Source organism: Tachysurus vachellii, chromosome 2 (genome assembly GCF_030014155.1).
Source record: "Tachysurus vachellii isolate PV-2020 chromosome 2, HZAU_Pvac_v1, whole genome shotgun sequence".
Lineage (NCBI taxonomy): Eukaryota > Metazoa > Chordata > Actinopteri > Siluriformes > Bagridae > Tachysurus > Tachysurus vachellii.
The window spans coordinates 9226141-9241569 of record NC_083461.1 but is presented as its reverse complement, the minus strand read 5'-3'; the positions used below and the strand labels follow the sequence as shown (position 1 = coordinate 9241569).

Below are 15429 nucleotides of genomic sequence, written 5' to 3'. Positions count from 1 at the left end.
TTTTTCAGTGCTGGTCCTTATTATATAACTCTAGGCAGATTTAGTCCTTTTGTATTTGAGACAAGGCTGTTGAAATTAAATATTTTTTAATAGAGACTGAGATACATAAGTTTTGGTTAAAAGTATGAATCAACTGTCAGACTAACTGGACAATGGGGTGTGTGTGTGTGTGTGTGTGTGTGTGTGTGTGTGTGTGTGTGTGTGTGTGTGTGTGTTGTAAATGAGCATTTCTTTTTCAGACGATTTAAGGATGATTAATTTATTTAGGTTTTACATTCTACATATATAATGATTATATTAGTAGTTGGAATGTGGAGTGATATTCTAATGAATATTCAATTCATTTTACATTATTTTTCATTAGTTTGTGTAATAAGATTTTTGGAAATGGAAAATCCTTGTTATGTTATACAGATATTTTGAAGATCAGGTGAATTAATTCTCCATCCAGTGGGGAACGCTCATCAACAGGACCACTCCAAATACACTTAAACTCTCAAATACATAATAAATCATATAAAGTATATTAAACTCTTTGCTAAGTCTATTGTCTCCTTTGCTCTTATCCTTAAAAAACTTCAATTAAAGTTGTACATGTAGAATTAACATCAGAATTCATTGTTTTTATTTTCCTATTATATAACATGCTAACATAACAGCAACAACAACAATAAAAAGTGTCTACGTTCAAGTTACAGATTACACTGTATGCTACTCAGGTTAATTGGAAATAAGCCAATGCTAAATTGAAAATATCCTTTTTTTTATTTGGGTCAGAATTATCCTGCACTGAGTAAGCTAGACAAAATATTACAATACTGCGTATTGCAGAGGAAACCTTTGATATACAATTTGTTTTTATTCAGTACATTTTTATTATATGCCATCCAGCCTCACAAATCCATCATACTGTACTGCCTCACCCTGCTCCTTGTGTTTGACCTCAGTTCTCTGCCCTCTGTGTATGCTGCTGGTGTAGGCGTTTGAGAATGCAGAGGGAGATGAATACCAGGCCGACATGTCAACGCTGGCATCACCAGCCTCTGCCGGCAGTCCTGATGTCTACGTCTTACCTCTAAGTGAAGTCTCTCTGCCTGTCGCCCAACAACCCAGCCGCTCAGGTGAGTCACCGATATTCTGCTTCTAATGCCATCTTTTGTGATCACTGATTATAATAAAGAAAGAACAAAATAAAGAAAATTTTGATTAAATAGCCTTGAGCCAGCATTGTTTTTATGTTTTCTTTTGTTGGGATTTGACTTGGGTAATGTGTATTCAAATGCAAAACAAGTACTAGAACAATCAATCAGTTTGTTCTGAGAAGAATCATTATTTTAAGGTTAACTTAAAAATATAAAGAATAATCTTTAAAGTTTCATTTTATATAAACTGTACATAATCATATAAATGTTTCATGCCCACCCACACACACTCACGCACACACGCACGCATGCGCACACACACACACACACACACACACACACACACACACACACACACACTCGCATGCAATGTGAATTTTACTGATTGTACTCCAACATATAGCGATGAAAAAGTATCTGTTAAATAAGCAGAGATTGTTGATATGATAAAATTATTTCAAATGCTATAATTCCAACAGGGGGGCACGGTGGGGTCACACCTCCACCTCCAGGGTCGGGGTTCGATTCCCTCCTCCACCTTGTGTGTGTGGAATTTGCATGTTCTCCCCGTGCCTCGGGGGTTTCCTCCGGTTACTCCGGTTTCCTCCCCCGGTCCAAAGACATGCATGGTAGGTTGATTGGCATCTCTGGAAAAATTGTCTGTAGTGTGTGATTGCATGAGTGAATGTGTGTGTGCCCTGCGATGGGTTGGCACTCCATCCAGGGTGTATCCTGCCTTGATGCCCGATGACGCCTGAGATAGGCACGGGCTCCCCGTGACCCGAGGTAGTTCGGATAAGCGGTAGAAGATGAATGAATGAATAATTCCAACAATACATTATTACACATTATCACTATCATTCCAATGTTTACAAATGAATAGACATTTTAAATGGCTAAATGCCCATCTCTAGTCTGCTTTAGCGCTGCTATTTTCTTTCTGTAGTAACAACAACCACAGGCTCAGTTTTCTGTCTAATGAATACTTTACCTTGACAAAATCTAATACTAAAAAATCTTTAAAAATGTACCTTGTTTTATGATTTGAAGCTCTACAAAGCAAGTAAAAAATAATGCACTGATTGAAATCACATGAGGCATGATGTTGATAGAGAAACATTTTTGGGTATTTTGGAAGTAAAACAGAAATAATGAGCTAGTGGGATAGATTAAAAAATGCTAGATGAAAAGTCAACCAGACACGGTGATTTGAAATGAATGTTTCTGTTCTGGGATATTTATGGATGATTACATAGTCATGTTTTATTTCCTAGTGAAGGGATTTTGTGCAGTTATGTATATATTCAACTTTGTTTAAAATCATTTCATAATAGGTAAAATAGGTTAGATACTGTATATGTGTAAAATGTCTGTTCTGTGATGGAGAGAGTTTGAAGAAGTATAAGATCTTTGTACAGATAGTTTGTACATTAAGTGGATTATATCTCTTGCTCAGTGATCAGAGATGTTTAAGCCAAAAGAAAATCATACATACACAATCATATACGGTACAATAAACTCAAGTCTGGTTCATCCAGATGACATAGTTACTGCCCTCGTTTTTTATCCCTAAATACAATGTCTTCATCGAAGGCTCAGTCACTGTTTCCTCAGCCTCAGTGTTCATATTTTTGGCATAAATATCTTCAGTAAAGCATTTGGTTTCCAGAGCAGAAAAGTGTGAGAGAGCTTATGTTTATGGCTCTCACTCTCAAGCTTGTTTATTCTGGAATCCCTTGTAACTTTACTACTCTCTCTCTCTCTCTCTCTCTCTCTCTCTCGCTCTCTCACACACACACATACACACACTCATTCACACACATTCTTTCAAATAAAACATCTGCCTATTACATAATACCGCCCCTGCAGGCCTACATAAATTCTCCTTGGAATCTTCGGCATTCAAAAGAGCATTTGTAAAATCAGTTCCATAGAAAATATCTATCTATTTTTTTTTCTCCCTCTCAATGGTGTGATCCGTATCAGAGAGATAGCATAAGAGTGTAAAACATCCTGTAGGCAAAAACATCATAGGCCATGATGGCTATAGTGTATCTAAACTTAAATTGTTCAGAAGATTTTAACTTGTCATTTCTGTTCTCGTTCTTTTGGTGTAACGGTTCATCACAGGCATCAAATGTTGTTTCATAGATTTATGTCACAGCGAACGTTTTTTATAAATATAAAATGGTTCAATTATGGGTCATTTTTAACATCAAATCTGATTGACTACTATTAGAAAAAAAGTGAGAGTATATATGTGGGTCTTCTGTCTACATTTTTTTGTGAGACATAAGATTACTGTGAACATAACAAAAAGGCCTGATGTACTGATGAACAGAAGTTGTTGATGGAAACAGACTTTTAAATTAAATGTTGACCAAGCATGTGCTTGTTCCAGTTTCCCTCTTACTGCGATATCATAATAATATAATAATATTATAATATTCACATAAGAACACATGGATGGAATTATGCAATGTGTATAAAGTGTATTTGAATGGTTGCATCTTAGGCACATTATTTCCTGTGAGCTCCCAAGACCTTTTTTTTTTATTAATATCTAGAACATATGGAATTTGTTGTTTTTTATGAGCACTGCCTTGTGTGTGTGGAGTTTGCATGTTCTCTCCGTGCCTCGGGGGTTTCCTCCGGGTACTCCGGTTTCCTCCCCCGGTCCAAAGACATGCATGGTAGTTGTCCCTAGTGTGTGATTGCGTGAGTGAATGAGAGTGTGTGTGTGCCCTGCGATGGGTTGGCACTCCATCCAGGGTGTATCCTGCCTTGATGCCCAATGACGCCTGAGATACACAGGCTCCCCGTGACCCGAGGTAGTTCGGATAAGCGGTAGAAAATGAGTGAGAGAGTGAGTGAGTTAGATTACTGAAAAACAGAACACAGAAGTGTGTCTGTGTGTGGGTGTGTTTCACACCCTAGCTTCTGGAAATGCATTCGATTAAGAACACGCCCTAACACAGCTGTATACTTTAGGGAACATGATGCACACACACGTGTATGTGTAGAAACTACAGTACCAAAATGACACTCCCATATTGTGTGAAACACAGATACTGCAGCCTTCACGTAACACAAGCACATTTTCAGATGAACTCCTAGATAACACACACAGCATCAGTGTGTGTGTGTGTGTGTGTGTGTGTGTGTGTGTGTGTTATTCACAACAGTCTAGTGCAGGTTAAAGCATTTCATTGTCATCCATATATACATGAAGAGTCACACTCATTTGTGGTTACACACACTCACAGGCTCACTCCAAGCAGAAAGATCTTCCCACCAATACATTAATATTAATAACACATGCTGTTGTGTAAGGCTTATCATTTTTTAATAGACCCATGTGATGTTACACAACATATGGGTGTGAACTTCTCAAAATCAACATACCGTGTTATTCTGACTGCATTGTTAAAAATACACGTTGAAAGAGATAGAAGATAATATATTTTCCACCATAATTACAACAGAATAATGTTATTAAAACCATTGAAAACTGGAATTAACTCCCAGATTAGTTACTGAACATGTTTTTATAAATATTTAATGTTGTAAATTATTTATATACCTAATCTAAAGAATATTCATAAATTGTCATCACTGTGGTCCAGGGTTGCCAGGTCTGCATACCAAAATCACTTCACAACCATTTCATGATCATGCATTAATCTTAAATGCTTCTTTTACCAAGGTCTTAAAAGGTGTTATATGATTACTTTTGTAATTTTCATAAGCAAAACCATATAAAATGACAAATCAGGATTTTGGCCTTAATCCATTTTGCTTGGATTATAGAGTCAAACATTCAGCATGTGGAAGCTACCACATTCATGTGGTTATAAATGTGGAAAGTTGACTAAGTCACTGAGACTCAACACATCAAAACACACAATAAAACATTCAAAAAACGTTCAGAAAACGTCAGCGGTTGTAGTCCAATTTACAGTAGCAGAAAAACACAAATCTCTGCAACAATGCTAAACATTTACATAATTGTACCCAAATGAAAGTGTTGCCATCATTTCCTAACCATGTTTTAGGCTCACCTGTGATGATTAAAGCTTTTATCATCATTTTTTTATGTTATAGAAGTTATACAAGTCACTCTTCTGCAGTAGAGCCACTTCTTCATGCCCTTATCCAGACATGCCAGAGGGCACAAGGGCAACATTGCCCCGCCCTCATCAAGAATGCTGAAGCCATCTCAGCCTAAAAAGATTGAAAACAATACTCTGAGTGTCTCCCCTGCTCTCGAGGGTACCAAGCGGTGGCAGAGGCTGGACAAAGACCCCAATTCTCCACAGAGAAAAAGAATGACTGATGACTGCTCACTGGAACATGACATGGGCGTAAAATATGGATGTCACAAAGACAACACGTCACACTTTCACAAAGATCCATCTGTCTAGTAAAAGTGAGGGAGAGACAGAGGTGTTGTTATGTTACTAGGGTTAGAGCCGCTGAATTAGATAGTGCTGGTGATTGGGCAGGATAAAGATGTGCATTGAGTCGGCAGAGCAGGAAGTGGTCAGTCGCAGTTCCACGAAGCTGAGTGCATTTTCTACAAAATGCTGCAGTTCCTATCTTTATTTTTTTAAATTAGAGTAGTGATTGAAGGTGAATGACTGTAATCGTTATAGTAAAAAAGCAGTTTGTTTTATGATTGATCTGAAAATTTTGTTTGCATTTTGCAAGTTTTTGGGACTTTTGCTTCTAGTTGAAAAGAGTATCAGCATTTTGGAGCCATGGCATTTAATCAGCTCGACTTAACAGGGGGCATTTCTTACATCTGTACTCTCTTCAGCTCTGTAATTTATAGCTCAGAAGTATTAGAAATCCAAAGAATTGCTTGTTTGGGTCAGACTTTCGGAGGATGATGGTGCTTTAAGGAAAGGGGTTTCTTTTAGACACCCAGGATTGTGAACATCGCTAGAGACAGAAACTTGGTAATTTCCTACCTAGAAACCTACTTATGTTTCTCACTTCCTCACATTTTACTGCTAAAGGTCCCAGTTAAATATTTGCTAATATTCAATTGCATATTCATGGCTGTTTTTCTGTTTGTTGTCGGATCTCCAGTCCAACTCCAGAAGTCAGCAGATGCATCTCACCACAGTTTGCTCTACATTAAAGAGATTGGGCATGGATGGTTTGGCAAGGTAAGCCTTATTTACTGATTATTAGTTTAATTGTCTGCCTGCTGTGCTGTAGGCACATGTTAGCATAAATCAAATGTTTAGTGCCCTTCTGCATTATCCCTTCTTTATTTAACCAGATGAGTCAATTGAGAACCAGTTCTCATTTACAATGACGACCTGACAAAGAGGCAACAAAAAAAAACCAAATACAATACACAAACACAGCTATAAACAATTACATGTAAAAACAAGCAAAAAACTAAAAACAAGTACAGTGATTGTGAGTTAGTGACTGAATTGAATATTTAAAGGAAGAAATCGATATAAATGAACTAAGCTTAAGAGACCGCTGTAGGTTATGGTTTATGGCTGCACACTGATGAGGTTTCTGACTGGTATGACCAAGCAGGGACAAATACAGATTTACTACCTTTAATGTTCACTTTTATAGACTTTTTAAGGGCCTCTTAAAGAATTGTTTAAGCTATGTTTGTGACTGAAAATCTATGGTGGCATTTTATATGAAGAGTAGCTATACTGGACCTTTATAAGACATTCATAAGCACTGCAATGAAGTATACTGTCTTTATATGAAAGAAAGAAGAAAGAAGAAGCCTCAGTTATTGTTTTGGGTCATCTGATTGAAAATGCTGTTCTATTTTAATGTTATTTGTGAAGTTATTTTGTATTCATAAGCAAACATTCATGAAGTATTGAAGAGATTTTTTGGTGCCCATCTGTCATCTCTGCTTCTGGCTGCTTTTTCTTCATCTGCTTCGTATAGGATTGTTAGATTTCACATTTACATTTAAACACTATTATGAAACACCACTCTAATGTTCTTTTGGCTGCTCCTGGTCACCATAGCAGCTCATCTGGTCCGCATATTTGATTTTGGAACAGGATTCCCTACGCAATCCTCCTATTTTATCCAGGCCTGGAATAGGCACTGAGAGTTAGCTCTTCAGTAGCTGGGTTAGCTCCCTGCACGGTGATCCTCCACTGGACCACCAGGAGGTTATGAAGCACCACTCCAATAAACTATTTATATTTACAAAGCATTGATAACATTGACCTATGTTCTAGCATTGATAATTTTGATCTTTTGAAAGTGGTAATCAACTTTGCATTTAGAACAGGGTTGCCAGGGCAATCCTATGTGAGCAAGTTTTGGAGCAAGTTTCTTGGTGGAAAGACAAATATTTGGAAGGCTATTTTTTGGTCTGGTTTAGCTTTGTGATCTGTGTTAAAGCGAATAATCAGATTTAAATCTGATCAATTTCAACAAACATAGGCTAGGGCAAACAAATAGAAGCGTAGATAATTTTATATCATACAATGTATAGAACAATTTCTGTTGTAAGATAAATTGGAAAGATCAAATCAAAAATGTCTGTGCATCACAGTGACCTTGTTTCCCACTCAAAGGCTGAGAAAAGAAACAAATAAAACCTTTTAGACTTGGTTTACATCCTTTTGTGTGGTTTTTGAAATTTTTCTGAAACCTGGAATGTGCTATGAATGTGGAATGAATGTGCTAAACTGTATATAAAACCATACTGAAAATATAAGATACAAATAATTCTTTATTCTTTTCTTCTTCTCTCTTTTATATAAAGAGAAAGTCACATTTTGGAGAATATTATAATCTCTCCAGCATGCAATGCTTATTAATGTGTTATGAAGAACTTATGTAATGTGCAAAATTGGAATAATAGTCTTGCATATACCGTGTGCCTAATGATTTCATTCTCATGCTCTTTCTTTCTCTGTTTCTGTCTTTCTATACACACAAATGCATATACATATACACTCCCTCAATTTGTTCCATTGACTGGGTATGTTCATGTGTGTGTGTCCTTGTCTTGTCTGCATGAATGTTCATGTCCTACGTCTTGTGTATATGTACGTTTGTGCTTTCACAAATCCTTCTTTTCTGTCCATATTAAGGTAATTTGCAAAAGCATCATTTATTTAAAAAAAAAAAAAAAGTTTTTGTTTCTTTCCCCTCTTGTTCATTCAAATGTTTGTGTGTATGTGTGCGTGCTTTATGTATGTATGCATGTGTTTGTCTTCTCTGTTTGTATCTGTTGTTATATGTATTGTCTGTTTCTTGTGTGTGGGCATCTTTGTGTGTGGGTCTATGTTGCGTGTGTGTACCGTACGTCCACAGGTGTTGTTGGGGGAGGTAACCTCTGGCCTCAGCAGTACTCAGGTGGTGGTGAAGGAGCTCAAGACAAGTGCCAGTATTCAGGACCAAATGCATTTCCTGGAGCAAGCACAACCTTACAGGTAGACAATAAGCAAAGGTTCCTCACTGCACTATTGCCCTATACCTCTTTCTGTTTAAAAATGTGTCTCAAAATTTTTTGTTTGAGATCAGGTTTGTAAATATTACAATGTCATTACTTTTCAAATAGTGTTTTTACACTAGTACTTATGTTCTCTCATGTCTCAGATCTCTGCAGCATCCTGCTCTAGTGCAGTGTTTGGCTCAATGCACTGAGGTCACACCCTACCTGCTGATCATGGAGTTCTGTCCTTTGGTGGGTACTTGAGATCCAGCAGTCTCATGTACATGATATTCTGAACTATAGACAGACAGCTAATTTATCAACCGTAAGATGCAATGCTTTAAAAAAGGTTACTTACTTTAGACATAGCTTTCCAATATACATATTAGAAGTCTAGTAGAACAATAAGTGAGAAGATATATGCATGATTAATGAAAAATTGAAAAGAATTAAACAAACAAGAAACAAACATATTAGAAAGCTGTGACACTGACCAGGATAAAATGGTTATTGAATGGTTAATGGTTATTGCCCTCTAGTGGCTGAATGAAACACAACGGACTGACATCATTACATATTATGTCTGTAATTTTTTATATGCATATAAATGCCTGATTATGCTTTTCACTTTCCTATAATTTATATCTCTTTGTTCATATCATTTTCTCTGTGTCTACTCTCCATGGTAACAGGGTGATGTGAAAGGTTATTTGCGCAGCTGCAGAGCGGCAGATTCTGTGACTCCTGATCCATTGCTCCTTCAAAGAATGGCTTGTCAGATTGCTTCTGGCCTTCTGCATCTCCACAAACATGACTACAGACACAGGTGAGTCTAAACCTGATTTATACTACTGAGTGGCTCAGTTAAATTTTGGTTTAAATTTTAAACTCAGACAAAGGTTTAAATAGTGTAAACACAAATATATGTTCACATATGTAAAAACAACAACAAAGGTCAGAATGTCTGTTAAATTTTTTCACCAAACAGTTTACAGCGATTTTAGAGTAAAGTGTAGAAGAAGACTGAGGGGAGGGATTATGGCTATGCTTCTATTTCCCCGATTTCAATGTGACACTTACCTGGTTACATCCTGTAACAATATCCTGATGCTGCCTGAGTGTGCCTCTGCTACTCCAGCATCAGTGATTTTGTTGCTGGGGGTCACCATTTATCTTCATGAAGACATGGTTATTTTATTCTGTTAAAATCTATATTACTTTGACAGTTAATATTATAATTACTGGTATCATAATTTTATATCTGGATTTTTTTTAACAGTGATCTGGCTTTGAGAAACTGCCTTCTCACGTCAGATGTTACTGTCAAGATTGGAGATTATGGCCTGTCACACAGCAAGTATAAGGCACGTGTATCACTGATTTGCTTCCTTAACTATCGTGAGATTTCATTATAAACATTTCGAGGAACCTTAAAATGTCCAATATTAAAAGTGTGGTTAAAATTTTAGCAAGCACTTGATAGGTATTACAGATGTTAAAATGAATGTATTGATTCTTTCTTAATCAATGAGCTCACCTCTACTATGTTCCTCCACACTATGGGTGTAACATAATACCACTATCTGTAGGTCTAACTGTTGTGGTCCAAAATATCTGTATATATGTCTAGATTTTTACCATAAGTAATTATTCCCTAAACCGGAGGTTTTGGTCTATTACACAATCCCTACCTCTGTGCCCCTGGAAACGTATTAAAGAAAGTACAGTATTGTTACCAATTCTGGCTCTGACAATTGCTCAGTCTCGGATTCAACAGAGTTGTGTATGGAGTAGAGTTTTATTTTAGTCCCCCCTTATATGCATCTGCCCACAATATTTTCGAATGTATTAATTTAGTTATATTTTTCTAGATTTTTCAAGATAGAACAGGAAATTAATAGCCTGCTTCAAACCACCTTGGCTCTGACCAGGCATAACACAGCACTGTTTTTGTTTCTTCCACAATCTTTACATCTGAAGACCGTCCACCCCATTGGATCTGTTTATAACATATCATCAGTTAATTCTAAATTATCTTTTTGTATTTGGATATATCTCTATACCACAGGATGATTACTTTGTGACATCAGATCAGTCCTGGGTACCGTTACGCTGGATTGCCCCAGAACTGGTGGATGAAGTTCATGGCAACATACTGATGGCAGACCAAACAAAACAAAGCAACATTTGGTAAGACTTAACTCATGAGTCTCATTCTACATTGTGGCATCTTTTTTGTATGTGTTTTAATTTATTTTATATTATTTTATATTGATCACATGCACAAAAATAAGCATTAAAAATAAGAACATATATTTTTTTTCTTTATAGTAAATATGAGCACTGCATTTGAACATTATTTAAATATTGGAAAAGGAGGTGGGGTGTTGAGACCCATGGCAAGACATGTATAAGCCTTAGAGGGCCAATGTGATATGTTTGTATTATACCTAAATCTACCAGGCTCATCTGAGCTGCTCATTGCAGTACAGCTTAATGTGCTGAGAGGAGAGCAATAATTACCCTATACACAAGCTCCCAGGTACTTGCAATAGGCAAATGTCTCCCTGTTTGACTGCACTAATTATGTTCTCTTAGAACACTGGGCACAGATGTGTATGGCCTTTTTTTCAGTAGTCATTTAATGTGTGTTTCTGCATCACAGGTCTCTTGGGGTAACTATGTGGGAGTTGTTTGAGTTGGGGAACCAGCCTTATAGACACTACTCTGACCGGCAGGTCCTCAACTTTGCTGTGAAGGATCAACAACTTAAACTACCAAAGCCAATGATTCACTTTCCTCTTTCTGACCGTTGGTGAGTGTTACAAATATAATATTTTAGAAAGTTTAATATTTTTGAATATTCCCCAAAAAGATGTAATAAGAATACAAATAAGTTTATCACACATATAGTTCACAACACTTAATTTGTTATATATGCACACTCTGTAGTTTCTTGTCTTGTCTTAAGTAGCATGGTGTTTATGTAACCTTAGGTACGAAGTGATGCAGTTCTGTTGGCTTCAATCAGACCTAAGGCCTAATGCTGAGGAAGTTCACCTACTGCTCAGTTACCTGTGTGCCAAAAGTGCCAGTGAGGCAGAAGAAGATTTTGAGAGGCGCTGGAATTCAATGAGACCCAACATGACTCTGCACGGGGCTGGTCCCCTGACCTTGGAGTTGCCACCGTCTTTGACCACCTCATCTTCATTCCCTTTACTGGAGCAATTTTCAGCTGGTGATGGCTACCAATCAGAGTCAGGAGATGACATTCTCACAGTTACTGAAACCAGTCATGGTCTGAACTTTGAGTACAAATGGGAGCAAGCAAGAGCTAAACAGCCCTATCCCTCCTCATCCACCAGTGCAACATTAGATCAAGGGAATCACCATTGTCAGGATGTCTATTACCCTCCTGGAGGTATGGAAGGTGAATGTGGGATTAATCGCCTTACTTTAGGGTTCTCTCCCCAATACTATGACCCCAAGCAATTACACACTCCAGGTGTTGTTCCAGTTCTCAGTGCACATAGTCCATCAGTGAATAGTGAGTATTACATTCGTATTGAAGAGCCAGTAGAATGCAATATTGACATGGAATACACAATGTGTGCATACAGCCCTGAATTTGGGGGCAGCAATGGTAGCTTTCTCACTGGTAGTGGAGACTCAGGGGATTGTATGAATTGTCCTTCTAAAGGCAAGCCAATTGAAACATACTGGTCAGCTGAAATCCATAAAAGCAGTGCCTATGATTCAGACTGCAGTCCAACCATGTCTCTAACTATGGAGCCACTTCTAGGTCAGGTATCTGATTCCAGCCCACTTAGGCCATGGGAGTCAGGACATTATGTATCATACAAGGACAGGGATGGAGGCTATTACTATGAAAACTCACCATCACTGGGTATGGATCGCTACCTGATTGGAGGCCTATCAGAACCCATGAGGGAGAGTTGGGGGTCCCGAAGCCTGAGACAAGCATTGGGTGAGATTGAGGAACCCTTGGGGATCTCACACTCGATCAGCAGCTCCCCACAGGGCTATGCTGAACCTTATCTAGAGAGAAGCCATGGGTCAGTACTTGGGAAGAATGTAACTGGAGGATACTATGACATGATGGGTTCTTTGAGAAAGATCATGCCAGGGAACCACTCAGTGTGTATTGACATGGAATCGGGGGGAGCTGTGTTTGTGGGGCAAGATGAGAGTGACTCTGAAGAGGAGGAGGATCTATTCACTGAAAGGCAGGCAATGGGCTGGTCTACCAACCACTCAACAAAAAGCCATTTGAGCTTGTCTCAAAGACGTTCGTCAAAGCAAGATGTATATGCAGACTTTCATTACACTATGCCAATGACTGATATTGAGGATGCATGGCCAGAGAACCACAGTCTCCCATACCGCTCTACCAAAACAATTAAATACTTGGAAGGCAGAGCCAAAAGCAATACCTGCCCAGTGCATGGCAGACAAGCATCACTATCCTCAGCAGACTGCAGCTCCTATATTCATCTCTGTAATGAACCTCGAGAAGCAGAGGTGTACCCTGTACCTTGTTGTCAGGCTTTAAGCAATTCCCATTTTGTAGATCCTCTTACAGGGTCATTAGTTAGAAATTGTTTCATGAATGACAATATTTCAGACAAAAACACAGGCATACCTAGCAGAAACCCACAAGTCGGCCAAGCTACTTTACCTACTGGACAATTAATTTCAAAATCAGAGGCAGCAAAAAACAACATAAAACAGACAGAACACCCAGAATATGTTGACACTGGTGTCAGAGAGGAGATTTACAATCAAGACAGTACTGGACAACAAGATACTAGACAAATTGACATGAAAACAGAGATTTTAACCATAACTCAAGAAGTGGACAAACCCCTTCTTGAGATCTCTTCCAAAGAGTCTGAATCAGACAGAAGCAAGACGGCAGACAGTGGTGTAGAACATGGAAATTCCTGCACCAGCCTGGTGGAAATTGACAATTGTAGTGACGATGACATTACAGATGTCACCTCTGGGATTTTTGGTGACTTCCCTGGAGATTATGCTGAGACAGCAGACTATGCCTCACCTTCATTCAAGTCATTGCAGAAACAAGTAGGTACACCTGACTCCATGGACTCCATAGATCTACCATCCACTACAGGCTCCAGTGAGACTCTGAGTCCAACTTCTCTCCATCCATCAAATTCCTCTAGAGCTGTGGATAGTGGCTATGACACAGAGAACAACGAGTCTCCTGAATTTGTCCCCAAGGAACCCCATGAACCACAAGATACCAAAACCTTTATACAGCCATTGGGGCTTTCAGTTGCTGACTCAATCCAAATCATGGAAGCAACAGAGGGAGGTGGAGCTATCATCCAGCAAGAGGTTGTGGAGGATGTGGAGGAAGGAGTCACCATGAAAATATCTCAGAGCACAGAAAAGCTGACTGTACTAAGTGAGAAAACCCCATACAGAGATTCAGCTTACTTTTCTGATACTGATGCAGGGAAAGAGAAAGAGAGTGATGAAGATAGAGAGAAAGGTACTTATGATCATGAGAGGAAGGAAGAGGAAGAAATGCAAGCAATAGACCAAAAAACGCTACCAACACCAGTGGTAGAACAAGACAATGAAAAACCAAATGATCTGGAGACAAAAGAAAACGGTGACAATTTCTACAATGATATTCAGGAAGGGACCCAAGCAACTCTACTCACAGATGAAGATGAAAAGATTTCCTCCAGTTCCATTGAACTAACTATTATTTCTTCTGTTTCTCCTGATATATGTGAACGCCCTGTAAATAATACTGTCCAGGATGAAAACTTTGACCTGACTTCAGATGACCCTCAAGAAGTGCTGTCTGAGAATCAATTATTGAATTTTACATACTTGACTGTTTCTGATGTCAAACAAGAAAATCACAAAAGTGAGGTGACAGACACCACACTTTCCTTTGACCCATCAGCAGATAACAGTTTAGTTGAGGACAGTAATGTTGAGATCGGTCCTGACAGCTTTATCGGTGAAAATGAAATTAACCAGAAAGAGCAAATTACTGAAGTAACAACATCCAGCACAAGTTTAGAAGAACAATCAATTCAGGACAACAATGACAACAGTGTGGAAATGCTCATATCTGACTCAGCCAAGAATGTTTCAGCAGATAATATAACAGAAAATCCTGACACTCAAGATAGTAATGCAAAAACTGGAGTTCAGTTACACAAGAGCTCCACTCGTCCTTATTCTCCTCCTCCTCCTCGCCCATTACTTGAGGGTCGAGTGTCCCCAGTGGAGAGAGGAGAAGCTGATGATGAGGACAGAGATTCAGAGGACAGTGATGAATCAGATGAGGAGCTGCGCACCTACAGTATCCAGGAACAGAGTGAGGAAAGTGAGGATGAAATACTACCTGTGCCCATTATTGTAAGTGACTGCAGTGATGCACACAAACTCAGAAGCCTCCTCAAGATGCCCAGTCTTTGTATGGATAACCTTGGTGATGAGTCCAAAAAGAAGGTGGTGTCCTTCTTTGATGATGTTACTGTCTACTTGTTTGACCAAGTAAGCAACATTTGAGCTTTTACTGTAGTTTTGCTATGAATACTTAAATTGTACACACTAGCCTATATAAAAATGTTTTGGGAAACAGTTTATTGCATATATACCTTTTCTACTACAGTGTTGTGGAAGCTTTTTTCACAATTCTCTATTAACATAAATGCATACAATGACATATTGGTCAAAATGTAACTCTGCTTCAATCCATTGCTTGATTTCCCAATACATTTAGTAATGTTTTGGTAATGCTTTGCTGGAAGGGTCATTTTTTTATTTCAG

The 15429-nt window shown here is 38.3% G+C and overlaps 1 protein-coding gene across 5 annotated transcripts in view; it reads left to right on the top strand.

The window, feature by feature from the left end:
* The window catches only part of aatkb (apoptosis-associated tyrosine kinase b), a 41939-nt gene that overhangs the window by 23660 nt on the left and 2850 nt on the right, over positions 1 to 15429 (top strand). For 4 of the 5 annotated variants that reach the window (XM_060895635.1, XM_060895645.1, XM_060895654.1 and 1 more), the window contains 9 exons: positions 980 to 1121; positions 6237 to 6316; positions 8469 to 8587; positions 8754 to 8841; positions 9282 to 9415; positions 9869 to 9953; positions 10658 to 10779; positions 11255 to 11404; positions 11586 to 15153. In XM_060895635.1, coding sequence (XP_060751618.1) covers positions 980 to 1121; positions 6237 to 6316; positions 8469 to 8587; positions 8754 to 8841; positions 9282 to 9415; positions 9869 to 9953; positions 10658 to 10779; positions 11255 to 11404; positions 11586 to 15153 — 4488 coding nt within the window. Of the gene's footprint in view, positions 1 to 979; positions 1122 to 3625; positions 6104 to 6236; positions 6317 to 8468; positions 8588 to 8753; positions 8842 to 9281; positions 9416 to 9868; positions 9954 to 10657; positions 10780 to 11254; positions 11405 to 11585; positions 15154 to 15429 lie in introns of those variants that run through there. The other variant, XM_060895671.1, reaches the window with a different exon arrangement.